The sequence below is a fragment of the Delphinapterus leucas genome, chromosome X (genome assembly GCF_059928025.1).
Source record: "Delphinapterus leucas isolate spDelLeu-1000000601 "Yukka" chromosome X, BTC_Dleu_Yukka2, whole genome shotgun sequence".
In the NCBI taxonomy this organism is placed as follows: Eukaryota; Metazoa; Chordata; class Mammalia; order Artiodactyla; family Monodontidae; genus Delphinapterus; species Delphinapterus leucas.
Genome location: NC_143150.1, coordinates 5,924,891 through 5,940,241, shown reverse-complemented (window position 1 = coordinate 5,940,241; position 15,351 = coordinate 5,924,891). Strand labels below are relative to the sequence as shown.

Genomic DNA, 15,351 nt, shown 5'->3' with positions numbered 1-15,351 from the left:
CTGCAGCAGTGCCACTGTGAACGAATCTGTGAAGTATCTCGTTGCATTACAGCTCTGCATACATCAAAGACTCTTTCTGAACTGGATAATTATAGAAGGGGAAAAAAACATGTTTTAGTGCTACCTGAGAGTTATTAATATTACCTTTGAAATGACTAATTATGTTACCCATAAAGACTGGGAGAAAGTATTATGTAACTGGCTCATTAAAAAGGCCTTTCATAAACTTTGATCCCCTCCACCCCACCCTCCAAGCTCTCCTTCATTTCCATCATTACATTGATTTTTAGGTTTAATGTTTATATACCAAAATGTTTGATGAATCCAGCACAGGCTGGCACCCTCCTGCTTCACCAACTTTGTCATCTCTCTGAGGCTGGGATGTTGAGCATGTGATTTAATTATCCTCACTCTTCAGGTAAAGCACATTGGCCACGAGCCCTGAGACTCAAGCAAGATTTGAACAGCACCTCTTTTCAAAAGGAGCGTTTGAAAGAACTGAGAAGGTGCCCCCGCAGGTAGCGGAGAGTGGGCGCCAGAGGGGCTTTTCCAACGTTAAGACTTGAACTCACAAACACACTGTGTCAATAGCGCGGCTGCGATCTTGTCACTAGCTGTTAGGCTACATCAAGAGAAATGACTATCAGAGCATCCAGAACGAGGGTGGTGATGGTGCCGCCCTCCCCTGAGCTGGCAGATCACACCACAAACAGGATACCACGAGTTACAGGAGCCCCAGGCAATGCGGAGTCCCTCCTGGGAGCACCTGAGATAGTTGACAGAACGCAGAACTCAAGCATTAGAAGAAAAGTAGAAGGTTCTTGATCAATGAATGAACAAGCCACCAATGTGTCCGCCTGGTGAAAAGACAGCACCAGGGGATATGGCTGCTGTCTCCCAACAACTTCTCAGGCAAAAGAAGAGGTGATGAGTTCTGTGCGGCTTCAAAATACGATCCAGAGGTAGAAACTCCCGGGAGACAGGCTTTTAGCTCCCAGCCAGGAAGAATAGTGTGATCAGGCTGTCTCAACATGGGACAGGCTGCTTTGAGCGGTAGTGAGCTCATTGTCACTGGCAGTGTGCAATTGGATGTGGGATGGCCCTTTGTCTCACAGATAGGCTTCAAGCACCAGTGTGGAGCAGGGGAATGGACCGAATGTTCCCCTGAAAAAAAGTAGGCCAATTAAGTCAGTAAGTATTTAGAAAGGGCCTACCATGTTTAGTGCCAAGAAGGTGTTTCATTTTTCGAAGTGCCCGCAAATAAAGTTGCTTTGTTTTTCCTCACCAGGAGATGACCCATCCCTGGCCTACTCCTCTCACTGCCATGCATACTTCTGGAAACTCTGAGCAGAGCACATTTTCCATCCCAGGACAGGTCAGTTATCTTCCTTGCTCCATTTTCCTTGATCTGATGTCAGTTATACCAGTCTTCCCGTTGGATTCTTAAAAATAGAAATGGCCTTGGTATTCTAAGCTCCATAAAATGTAGACTCTCTCATGTCCTTTGGGATGTTAACACAAATAGGATTTTGTTGAAAGAGTGTCTTTAAGAGAATGTCCACCAGACGCTGGCATGCGAATCCTAATGCCTAGAGCACCGCCACTGGCCGAGCTACTGTGCCCAGAGCTCGTGGATTGGAGAGAGGAGTGAACTCATCTCTTAAGAAAGGCCCAGTAGATGGTGGAACAACATCCAAGATTATTTTTAATTTAAAAAACCCTGTACTCTTCAGTCTAATGGATCAGTTTTCACTTTTGTGTATCACTTGCAGTCCTCGTTCACAAGCAGGCAGATCTTCACACACCAACACACCATATTGACAGAACTTTTTCTCCTACAGTTCTAGTCAAATGTGTCATATAATTTTTTTCCTCACTTGCTCTCAGTAAGAATTTTTTCTCACCATCAGATTTAAAATGCCTGAGTAAACATGGATTTTCTAAATAACACACTTTAAAAGAAAAAAAATGTCTTCCTTCTTTTCCTCCTCCCTTCCATCCAATTAACCATCTATCCACCCATCCATTCATCCACCCATCCATTCATCCACCCATCCATCCATCCATCCACCCATCCATCCACCCATTCACCCACCCATCCATCCATCCATCCATCCATCCATCCATCCGTCCATCCACCCATCCATCCACCCATCCATCCATCCATCCATCCATCCATCCATCCATCCACCCATCCATCCATTCATCCACCCATCCTTCCATTCATCCACCCATCCATCCATTCATCCACTCATCCATTCACCCATCCATCCACCCATCCATCCACCCATCCATCCATCCATCTATCCATTCATCCACCCATCCATCCATTCATCCACCCATCCATGCACCCATTCATCCACCCATCCATCCACCCATCCATCCATCCACCCACCCATCCATCCACCCATTCATCCACCCATCCATCCATTCATCCACCCATCCATGCATTCATCCACCCATTCATCCACCCATCCATCCACTCATCCACCCATCCATCCATCCATTCATCCACCCATCCATCCACCCATCCATCCACCCATCCATCCACCCATTCATCCACCCATTCATCCACCCATTCATCCATTCATCCACCCATCCATCCATTCATCCACCCATCCATCCACCCATCCATCCCTTCATCCACCCATCCATCCATTCATCCACCCATCCATCCACCCATTCATCCACCCATCCACCCATTCATCCACCCATCCACCCATTCAGCCACCCATCCACCCATTCAGCCACCCATCCATCCACCCATCCATCCATTCATCCATCCACCCATCCATCCACCCACCCCCATTCATCCACCCATCTACCCATTCATCCACCCATCCATCCATTCATCCACCCATCCATCCATTCATCGACCCATCCATCCATTCATCCATCCACCCATTCATCCACCCATCCATCCACCCATCCATCCACCCATCTATCCACCCATTCATCCACCCATCCATCCACCTATCCATCCACCCACCTATCCATTAACCCATCCATCCACCTATCCATCCACCCACCCATCCATTCATCCACCCATCCATCCATTCATCCACCCATCCATCCATCCACCCATTCATCCACCCATCCATCCACCCATCCATCCACCCATTCACCCACCCATCCATCCATCCATCCACCCACCCATTCATCCACCCATCCATCCATTCATCCACCCATCCATCCACCCATTCATCCACCCATTCATCCACCCATCCACCCATTCATCCACCCATCCACCCATTCAGCCACCCATCCACCCATTCAGCCACCCATCCATCCACCCATCCATCCATTCATCCATCCACCCATCCATCCACCCACCCATTCATCCACCCATCTACCCATTCATCCACCCATCCATCCATTCATCCACCCATCCATCCATTCATCGACCCATCCATCCATTCATCCATCCACCCATTCATCCACCCATCCATCCACCCATCCATCCACCCATCTATCCACCCATTCATCCACCCATCCATCCACCTATCCATCCACCCACCTATCCATTAACCCATCCATCCACCTATCCATCCACCCACCCATCCATTCATCCACCCATCCATCCATTCATCCACCCATCCATCCATCCACCCATTCATCCACCCATCCATCCACCCATCCATCCACCCATTCACCCACCCATCCATCCATCCATCCACCCACCCATTCATCCACCCATCCATCCATTCATCCACCCATCCATCCACCCATTCATCCACCCATTCATCCACCCATCCATCCATTCATCCACCCATCCATCCATTCATCCACCCATCCATCCATTCATCCACCCATCCATCCACCCATTCATCCACCCATCCATCCACCCATCCATCCATTCATCCACCCATCCATCCATTCATCCATCCACCCATCCATCCATTCATCCATCCACCCATTCATCCATCCATCCATCCATCCACCTATCCATCCACCCATCCATCCACACATCCATCCATTCATCCACCCATCCATCCACCCATCCATCCACCCATCCATCCACCCATCCACCCACCCATCCATTCATCCACCCATCCATCCACCCATCCATCTACCCATTCATACACCCATCCATCCATTCATTCACCCATCCATCTATTCATCCATCCACCCATTCATCCATCCATCCATCCATTCATCCACCCATCCATCCATCCATCCACCCATTCATCCACCCATCCATCCATTCATCCACCTACCCATCCACCCATTCATCCACCCATCCATCCACCCATCCATCCACCCATTCATCCACCTACTCATCCACCCATTCATCCACCCATCCATCCACCCATTCATCCACCCATCCATTCATACATCCACCCATTCATCCACCCATCCATCCACCCATTCATCCACCCATCCATCCACCCATCCATCCATTCATCCACCCATCCATCCATTCATCCATCCACCCATCCATCCATTCATCCATCCACCCATTCATCCATCCATCCATCCACCTATCCATCCACCCATCCATCCACACATCCATCCATTCATCCACCCATCCATCCACCCATCCATCCACCCATCCATCCACCCATCCACCCACCCATCCATTCATCCACCCATCCATCCACCCATCCATCTACCCATTCATACACCCATCCATCCATTCATTCACCCATCCATCTATTCATCCATCCACCCATTCATCCATCCATCCATCCATTCATCCACCCATCCATCCATCCATCCACCCATTCATCCACCCATCCATCCATTCATCCACCTACCCATCCACCCATTCATCCACCCATCCATCCACCCATCCATCCACCCATTCATCCACCTACTCATCCACCCATTCATCCACCCATCCATCCACCCATTCATCCACCCATCCATTCATACATCCACCCATTCATCCACCCATCCATCCACCCATTCATCCACCCATCCATCCACCCATTCATCCACACATCCATCCATTCATCCACCCATCCATCCACCCATCCATCCACCCATTCATCCACCCATCCACCCATCCATCCACCCATTCATCCACACATCCATCCATTCATCCACCCATCCATCCACCCATCCATCCACCCATCCATCCACCCATCCACCCACCCATCCACCCATCCACCCATCCATCCACCCATCCATCCACCCATCCATCCATACATCCATCCATCCACCCATCCATCCACCCATCCATCCACCCAACCATCCACCCATTCATCCATCCACCCATTCGTCCACCCATCCGTCCATTCATCCACCCATCTATCCACCCATTCATCCACCCATCCATCCACCCAACCATCCACCCACCCATCCATCCATCCGTCCACACATCCACCCATCCATCCACCCGTCCATCCACCTGTTCATCCACCCATCCATCCACCCATCCATCCATCCACCCACCCATCCATCCATCCATCCACACATCCATCCATCCATCCACCCATCCATCCACCCGTTCATCCACCCATCCATCCACCCATCCATCCATCCATCCACCCATCCATCCATCCATCCATCCATCCATCCATCCACCCATCCATCCGTCCATCCACCCGTCCATGCATCCATCCACCCGTCCATCCACCCAGTCATCCACCCATTCATCCACCCATCCACCCATCCATCCATCCATCCACCCATCCATCCATCCATCCACCCATTCGTCCATTTATTCAAAAACTACTTACTGAGGACATATGATAGTCTTAAAATTAGGGATGAAGAAAAACACAAAACGACAGAACAATGTAGCACATATCTTCATAGAGAATAAAAGGCCCAAGAAGGATCTAACACTCCCTGGGGGCATTGACGAAGTGCTCAGAGGTGGCAGCATCTGGAGGCTGCTTACAACTTTGACAGGTGGAGAAGGGCCCCAAAGAAGAGCACTCCATGCAGAACAGGGTGGCAAAGGTACCCAAAGGGATATGATGGGATGTAGACTATTACGGTCTCGAGTGACTGCATCCTGGTTTGTGTGATGGGGAGCAGAGAGACACAAACCCCAGGCAAATAAGTGCATCTATGGGAAAGGCCTTGAATGCCAGCCAAGGAGTTTGGACTTTATTTGTAAGAGAAACCCAATCACATCCTTTAGTTTTCAAAGTCATCGTTTTGAGAGTAACACTGGCCTACACTGTGTTTAATTGTCCCCTCCCACCTTTGAAAGGGGTCGGAACCATGAGCCGCCACCCCCTCTGTCCCTGCCCTGGGCTGTGTCATGCCTTCCTGGAGCCCCGCTCTCCCCGTCAGACATCCCTGGGCTTGGTATCCTTCTCCCTGGCATCTCAGCCAAGGGATCAATTCATCTCTTTCGGGCACTGAATCCAGCACTTGTACAGCGATTGCAGTGTTTTTAGCTGTGTTCTCCAATTTTGGAGATAATTCGTGCAAGTCGCAATTTTGACATTTGCAAGTGTTTGCAGTAGAACTGGTTGTTGAAATGGGCTTTTGTAGTAAGTGCACAATTTGGAATCAGGCCTGATTTGCATTTTCTGCCAATTATCTGTGCTACCATCAGCCACATGATAAAGGTAGAAGCAAGTGGGATAAAATGGTGAAACCAGGAGGGCCACCCACCCACTCTTTTGTTTCGCTTGATTCCTGCCAAAATGTTGGCTTGAAAGAAAAGTACATTTTAAATAACAATAATATTAGCAGTGCATATAATGCTTCCATGTGCCTCGCCAGGTTCTAAGCACTTAATATAGAGTAAATAATTGAATCCTCACTACCACTCCAAGGGGTCAGTAATTTGACTATCCCCAATTTACAGAGGAGGAAACTAAGGTGCAGAGTCAAGTAATATGCTCAGACTCACTCAGCTAATAAACGATTGAACCAGTCTTCAGATCCAGGTGTTCTGGTGATGTTTTGTCACACCGATTTGCAGATGCTCCAGTTCAAATTCCATCTTCCAAAACGTGGGTGTCTCCAGCAAACACATGTACCTGGGGTGCTGGCCCTTTCCTCAGTGCTTGCACCAGGACTAGGTGACACCACCCTCTCAGAAAGCATCCGTTTCTTCCATTCACGACAGAGCTTGCGTGGCGGAAAGGGCCAACACCCCAGGTATACAAGCCCAAGCTTGCCCTATACAATTGTAATGAAATCTCTTTAAAAAAAATAACAAGTAGAAATATTGGTATATCATTAAGGACCTGCAAATGGTTAACTCCTCATTTACTTGGCACTCGGGGAAATGAGGTGACCTGGATAATTGAAATTCTTGGACAACCAAAGGTTATCCTTCCGTAGAAATCACGTAATAGGAATCATTTTGAAATGTAATTAATATTTTCCTGACTTCCTATAAAAATTATCCTGAACATGCTTTAGCCTTTCTTGATCACTTAGACATTATTGTGAGCATCGGTTATTTTAGAGTGCTGTAATATTATACTATGCTGTAATTGTGTCCTCGGGAGCTATTGAGATAGCTAGGAATGCTTGCCTCTATATTGAATGGCATAGACTCTTGTGATTTTTAAGTTCTGACTTTGCTGTGTCATTTTCTTTGGCCCCCTGTGCTGTCAGTTTTCACGTCTCAATTTTCCTAGTGGCTGTGCCTCTAGAAGTGTTTCCCCTTTCTCACCATCTATGATTTGCTAATGGGTGGGAATCAAATGGCCAAGCTTGTTAGGGTCTAATGTCAAAAGTCAGTTGTCTAGCAGCGAGGGGAAGAAGGCTTTGAGCAGCAAACTACGTGGGCTTGGTGACAGCCCTTTAGTTGAGAGGCCTTTTCCATCTCTTGTGGGGTTTATGGTCGGCTTCTGGAATAGTAATCATGCCAGAAGAGAAGTCTCTTGGGCAACAGAATCATGCTAAATCGATTGGAAAGTTCACTTTTGATTCAAACACAGCATCACTGTTCTTGCTTATTTCTCTTAAAGGTAAATTATGCTGTGATGTTATTTTTATTCCATAGGGTGGCAAGATTAGCCTTAAAGAGTAGATTACTTGCAGCACACTGATATAACTAATTCTTCTTTTTAAAATGTTTTTGTTGAACTGTAGTTGATTTACAATGTTGTGTTAGTTTCAGGTGTATAGCAAAGTGATTCAGTTATACATACGTGTTTGTGTGTGTATGTGTGTGTGTGTATGTGTGTGTGTATATATATATATATATATATATATGTTCTTGATATAATGAATTCTTGTATTTGCTTGAATTCATTGTCTCCAGTTTTGGAACACTTGCTTTGCCTTTGAAATTCTCTCCTCCATCTGCGAGGAGCTGTGCATGCCCTGTACGTCAAGGCAGAGCTTCTGCCTACAAGTTGTGTCAAGGATCCACACAGGTGTCCACGCTCCCAGAGAGCCTGATGTGTGCAAATCTGGATTTCTCAAAACACTGAATGAACTGTGTTGAGGGTGACTTTCCAATAAAATTTAAATCCCTTTAGATAATTCGTTCCACTTGCATAGTTTAAATTGCTTGCTGTACTTCACCAAATTTGTGATGAAGTTTTAAGAACATGTCTCTCGTGAAAATAAGATACATCTATTGCATATGTGTCACCGTCAAGGTAGAAAATTGGAGTTGTTTCTATAAAATAGAACAACTGAGCAAATCTATTAATTACAGTGTTATTTACACTTCTACAAAAATCACAATCACTTGTTTGTTTGAACTGAGTCCCCTTTACTTCCACAGAGGTGTCATTGCCTAGCTGAGTGACAAATTATATACTTGAATCTCACACATATGGGTCATTTGTTCCCACGTCGCACACATTTCCAGATAGATACCAGTCTTATGTGTAATTCTGATAAAACGGCAGTTGTAGCTGGTTTGGCTGGTAAATGTTTATCCTTCAAATAGAGCTGCAGACAGTAGCCTAATTAATGGAATTCTTAACAGTGGTTTCCTATTGGCCAACATTAGTCAAGTTATATCTTCAGCGATAACAAATAGACCTTTTGTTTCTCTTGTATCATTTAACTAACGTTTGTATTATATGTGTTCTTCCTTATAGGAATCCCAGCATCTGACCCCAGGATTCGCCTTACAAAGTAGGTGTTTTGAAAAAATCCTTCTTGATCCAAGCATCTCCTCTCCTCCCTCACTTTCTTCTCCTTCCTACCTAATATCATGAAAACATGGAATAACAACAATAATAAAAAGTCACATTGTGACGCATCCAATTGGTTTCTTTTTTCTCCCATCTGTTATTCATGGCAGGATTCTGTGAAAGAGTATAACTGGAAGGGCTGCATGTTTAAGACCAATTTCATTCAGAATGATCATTTGACAGTAGAAAACATGGATGGTAAATGTCTGTGCGTTTTCTTTTCAGAGTGGAGCGACCCGACCAGCAGAGCTTCTACAAAGTGAGTACCGTTCAAGTCGTAAGTACTCAGGTTTCTGAAACACGCTTCTTCGGGGGCATTTCGCAAGTAAAAGGTGCTTCAGTGCCGAGCGAATCTTGTTGTCTCTCCTGCTCCTTGGAAACAGGAACCTTGCCTCATGATAACATGGGGTGTGGTTAGAGGGGAGAATGAGATTTCCCACGATAGGCAAGTAACAGTCAAAATGAATGAATCACCACTAGGCTCTCTAATGGTGTAGAAGATACAGGCTGGGTCGATACCTGGGACACCAAAACAACTGTGATTCTGGAGTAGTTGTTGGAGCATTGTGTAACTTCAGCCACAGACATCGTTATATGTAATATTCAGCCACCACCGGTTAGGATGGAGAAGGGACCCACCTAAGCAGCCATGCTCGGACATGAGAGGTTGGGTGGATCGCTCTGGCCGGTCAGCCCGGGACCTTGCTGTTTGCAGGTCATCTGGTGACTGTATATTAAAGATAAGGGCAGCCAGAAAGAGGTGGAGTAAGTGATTACGTGACGCTAGGTTGAAGTTCAGAAGCCAGGGCCCTGCAATTCACTTCTCACTCTCTTCCTTTTTTATTAATGTTCACTGAAGGAGGGGTATGGAGAAACCAATTTCCTCAGATTAACCGTTGTAGATTTTGTAATAGCCATTTGTCCAAGAGAGTATCAAGGGAGTAGTTCTCTCACAACTTCTTTCATTCTTAATAATAGAAAATGGAAGCTGACTTTTCTGTGTGAGTAATAGTCACATACTTGAAATTTTTCAAAATGAAATAACTTATGACATTCAAGTGGCCTAATGGCACACTTGAAGTGAATTGCTCACCTTTTGGTATTTCCACATTCTTGGTTCTGTTTAGTGGCAAAGCCCCCAAAGCCCTGACCCCATCACCAGACCTCTTATTTGGTTTTCTGGCCCGATCTGTGCCTTCTAATTCAAGGTTCCATTTCAACAGCCAAGAATCCTCCATTTAAAGAATCGAGGGGAAAAAAAGAGACAAGAGGAAAATAAAACTATAACCTTGATTTAAGGACCAAATTATATGGAAACGTGGAAATCAAAATCATCTTTGATATTATTCATTTCAGCTTTTCCAGGAATCATTTTGAATTGCCCTCCCCCTTGTTATCCTAGTAAACAATAGACCTTATTCTCCTTACCTCCACTCCTGACTTACCCCACTCTTATTACAAAGCCAGTAAACTTCACACACACACACACACACACACACACACACACACACACACACACACACAGTTGAGCATTCAGGAAATCAGTGCAGGTTTCCAAATATGAAAACACATACAAATATTTTTCCATTGTAAAATGATCCCATTCCTAAAGCAAGAGTATTGGGCCCCTGCTGTGAAATATGCTGATTTCCATATAGACCATAAAATGCAATATTTCAATAGTTTGTAACTAACGGAAATAAACTTGTCAATTGTGGTTTATAGCTAGAGGCTGCATTTCCAGAGAACAGCACTTCATAGCACAGGGTATATAGTGCATTCAGTAGGACTGAGGTTCTCTATAGGAGGCATCCATAAAACTGGAAGACACTGAGTCTGTTTTATGAGTGAACTGCTCTCTTTTTAGCTGCCTGACCCAAAGGCCAGGCATTGTTCATCAGACTTCGGCTGGAATAAATTCCCTTCTTGGGTAGGGTATAGGTTTAACACAGGGCAGGTCAGAGTTATAATAATTATTTTTACTTTTAGCTTCCAAATTATTATCAGCTTAGCCATTCCAGTCATTCTCGCATATTTCACTGCGGCGTGCTTTTTAAGTCAGCTTCTAGGACTTTCCGTCTGGCAGGGCAATCCTCTAGGCAACTAAGAGCATCCTGAGTGTAGACAGACTGCTGGTGGCTGGAGCTTGGTGGGAAGCAGCCCCAAGTCAGCCCTGCTGCAGCAGAGACACCCTCCCAACGCTTGTGAACGTCCTGGGCGAGCTCCTGACCCTCACTGCAGTAGAGAGAGACGGGAGTCTTGTAAATCAGAATCCCTTAATTACTGGGCCACTTTACTTGTTTGCCTCATCTTGGCCTCGTTTCCCTGGATAACAAAATGCAGCTCTTCCATCAGGGCCTGGATTGTTTATAAGGACTGCACGCCCAGGCACCAGGTCTGAAAAACACTGGTGCAGGAGTCCCTGAGTGCAAGCTGGGAAGCAGCCAGGCTCTGTGCTCCTGGCTCAGCAGGATCACCGACCTTTGCAGAACGGGAGCTTTTCTCGCTCAGCATATACTCCATTGACACACAGTGCTTTTTATGGTGTGTCCATCTAAATGGTGACATCCTACCTGCTCCAGCTGACTGCCCAGGAGGCCAGAGCATGGGACTGTAGGAGTTTCAAGATCTGGGCTTGAGCCTCTGCTCCATGACAGTGATGGTACTGGGGGAAAGCACTGACCTAGGATTCAGAGGGTGTGAGTTTAAATCATGGGGGAATTTATTTTTATTTCAGAGTATAGAGTTAGAGTCGCTTGAGGGAAATGAAGCAAAGTAATGAGCAGATTGTATACGCATACAGGTATATATGCAAACACTTGTCACAATTCAAATGTAAACAGCTATACTCTTTAGTAATTAAACTCAAGGTCAAAGTGCATTTGACTTTAACCCTTAATAATTTCTGGAGGAAAGAAGACCTGGCACGTGTTGTTTCCCTCAGCCTGCATGAGTCTGAGTTGTATTATAGTCTCGGAACAGGCCTCACCCAGGTCTTCTAAATCCAATGGAGTTTCAAGCCTCCTTCAAAAAAGGTCTCTCTCCCCAAAAAGAGAGTGGGGCATGGGCTGTCGAAGGTCAAATTGTATTTCTCATGCTGTGCAGTTGTGTATCTGTACAGTAATATCACGTTCGTTCTGCCTCTAAAGCACCCATTTATTTCAATTGGAAGATTCAGGGATTGAATGGACACCCCAGACATTGGGTTACCTTCTAGTTTCTTCATGAAGCCATTAAGGAACAATGGAGGAGAAAACAGAAACTAAATCCAAAGAACTTGGATTTTCCTCATTGGGTCGGATGGCTTCATCTAGCTGGTTATGACATCTTGTCAATTACTTGTCAATACAGTGGCTTTACCAAAATACATGACTCTGTTGGTCTTTTATGAGCTGTCCTGAATAGGGACAGATCAGATGCTTCCTGAGGAGCATTTTCAGACAGCAACCATGAGCTCAAAGGTTTCTGTCGAGTCAGTTCTTGACTTTAGCTAGTTTTGTGAGGACAATTGAGAAAGTGGCAGTTCCAGATATGCAGTTCCTTTGTCATCCTCGGCTGTTTGCATTTAGACTCTGTCCGGCTGGAAATCATCCAGACCCCCTTTTAATCAAGTAGCTCCTGTGTTTTAGGGCGTGCTGTTGAAAATTCCTGGATAATTTCCATAAAAGCTCAACATAAAGGCAGATGTAGCCATAGGCTGTTCTTTCCTTGCCATAATACCAGTTCCTCCACTTACGGTATTAGGTACGGGTCTGAAAACATCACAGCCATGGACCCAGAGAGTTGACAAAAGGCCTGACAAAGACAGTCTAGTTGTGGCCAGTTTACCTGTGGGTGACAGGTAGGCATGCCACATGGACAAATGCTTGAATGTAGCACTAGTTAGGAGGAAAGGACATTATACTCTCACAGGAATGGTGGACACCTGTGACGATAATCATTGTGCTGTTGGGTCGTGTGCAAGGCTAGGTGCCAGGTCCCATGCCAGGTGCTCTTATATACATCACCCCGTTATACTTAGCAGCCACCCTGGAGGGGCTCCAAATTATTCCCATTTTACAGATGAGAAAAGCAAAGCTAGAATATTACCCCTCCTTATGAAGTATACACAGTCCAGTGGGAGGACAAACTGACTGTTTATCTCGAATAGACGTGTTGGCTATGAGTACACAGAAGGGCCGAGTCAGTTACACTGCTCTTCATGGGAAAGCTTGAATGCACAAAGCCCTCTCTTTTCCCACCGGGCTGTCCCTTCTCACGGTATCTGATGGGGTCGGGGCACAACCTTCAAACAGACTTGAAGAACTGAAGTTGATGGGAAGCAGTCCCACAAGAAATTATACCTCTCTGTTTTAGATGATTCAAAACCTGGTCAAAATTGCTTGATTTAACTGAAAGATCATTATCTCTAAACTTGTATTGATGTGGTATGAAGATTTCATTACCACAGGGAATAGAAAGAGTATGAGAATGTTTTCTGGTTTGCTGTGACCAGTAACAAGCGTTACACCATTTCTTAGATGAATTTTGAAACAAATTTTTTTACCAGAAAACCCCAAGAAACGAAAAACACATTCATGAAAATCCTGACCATCTTTCTACCAAAATTTTCATCATTGAAAACGTTTGCTTTGAGAATCTGACTTGAGAAGGAACTCCCACCTCTAGCAATTTCACATATTCTTTCCTAAGTAGATGTCTGGTCTGCTACACACTTTCCGTAGCAAAGTAACTGTGTAACGAGGCAGGGGAAAAAAATGACTGTTATTTTCGTAATCAGATTAATTCTTAATCAGAATACATGATTTGGTACTTGGAACTTAGAAATACTACTAATCACTTTGAGGCTTACAAAAGCCAAATTAAACTCTCCCAGTAAACTGGGAATCTTGGTGACTGTCACTGGTTGCAGCCATTCCGGCTTTCAAACTGAGACGTATGCCAACTCTTGCTTTTAACCTGTCTTGTATGCCCTGCGTCATAGAGCTTGCCAACTTTTCCTAAGGACTTAATATATTTTTGGAAGTTCTCCACTGCATCAGGGACAGCCACCTGGGAGCAGAGAAAACAAAATTTGGCAGCCTGTTCAAGCTGTGAATTAAAGGTAATTCACAGTTTGAAATGAATCAGCATGAGGTCCTTAAGAAGAGTAATCAGACATCAAGAGGATTTTATTTTGAGGACTGTATATTGGCTAATGTGACAACAAGCAATATTGGCATTTGGAATGTTCGTGTCAAGAAGCACTGAAGCTGCTGGTGCTTGACAGGCACCAAGACTGAAAACTGGGCCTCCTTTGACGGGAGCTTTGGATTTCCACTTTCATTACAAAAGCTGCAAACATAGCGTTGGTGCTCAGGGAGCATAAATCTTGAAAGATCAGGTTCGATTTTTGCATCTTTGTTCATGGTCCCAAGATTTGTATGTTTCAGGTGGATTATGAGACACGTCTGTAATTAGAAACAAACATCTCTCTCTCTTTCTCTCAGGGAAAAGTCAAGTATCTCCTCTTTTCTACCCGATTTGCATCCATATTTATATTCATTCATTCACGATTTCATTCCTTTCAGCAAAAATGGGTTGAGCCCCTACTGTGTATAAGGCTGTGAGCGAGGCAGGGTGTTACCTCAGGGTGGAACACTGCACATCCTACCCTCAGGGAACTCACAGGTCACTGAGGATTAGACTTGCACGGATAACGCCAATACCTCAACTAACTCATAACTACGGAGTGCCTACGGCGTGCCAGGCGCTTTCTTTCTTTACAGGCCCAAAGGAGTCAGCCCTATTATATTCTACAGCAGCAGAAACCAAAACTCAGAGATACCGAGTGAGTCACCCAAAGGGCCACAGTAACAAAACCTCAACCGGACAGACTCCAGAGCGCATGCTGTTAACCCACATTAAAGCCATCCCATGGGCCGTCTGGAGAGGGCCCTCCCAATTTGAATTCAGTTGTCATCTTGCCCTGGTATCAGACCAAAGTAGACTGACCCCAGGGGAGGCCAAAACGGTCCCTTGATCAGGGAAAGGATTGGATCTGAACATTGTCATTGAGTCAGGCCTCTCATACATAGCACACGCTGATGGGTGCTGACACGTACTCTATAGGCAGGCACTGGTCCAGCCTCAGCTCAGGGCCTGCAGCCAGATGGTGTCACCATGCCTGTAAGATGCTTCCTTTGGTGAGGTGCAAAGACCCAAGCCCGTAAGGGACTTTACCACCACTCAAAGTCCCCTTGAGGGTGATTTCGGTGGCCTGTGATGGGAACAACAT

At 45.5% G+C, this 15,351-nt stretch overlaps 1 protein-coding gene across 1 annotated transcript in view; it reads left to right on the top strand.

Moving 5' to 3' along the window:
- Positions 1-15,351, top strand: part of AFF2 (ALF transcription elongation factor 2) — a 340,186-nt gene that overhangs the window by 177,122 nt on the left and 147,713 nt on the right. The window contains exons 5-7 of the mRNA XM_089903923.1: positions 1,289-1,375; positions 8,979-9,015; positions 9,300-9,333. Of these exons, the coding sequence (XP_089760049.1) occupies positions 1,289-1,375; positions 8,979-9,015; positions 9,300-9,333 (158 nt within the window). The remainder of the gene's footprint in view (positions 1-1,288; positions 1,376-8,978; positions 9,016-9,299; positions 9,334-15,351) is intronic.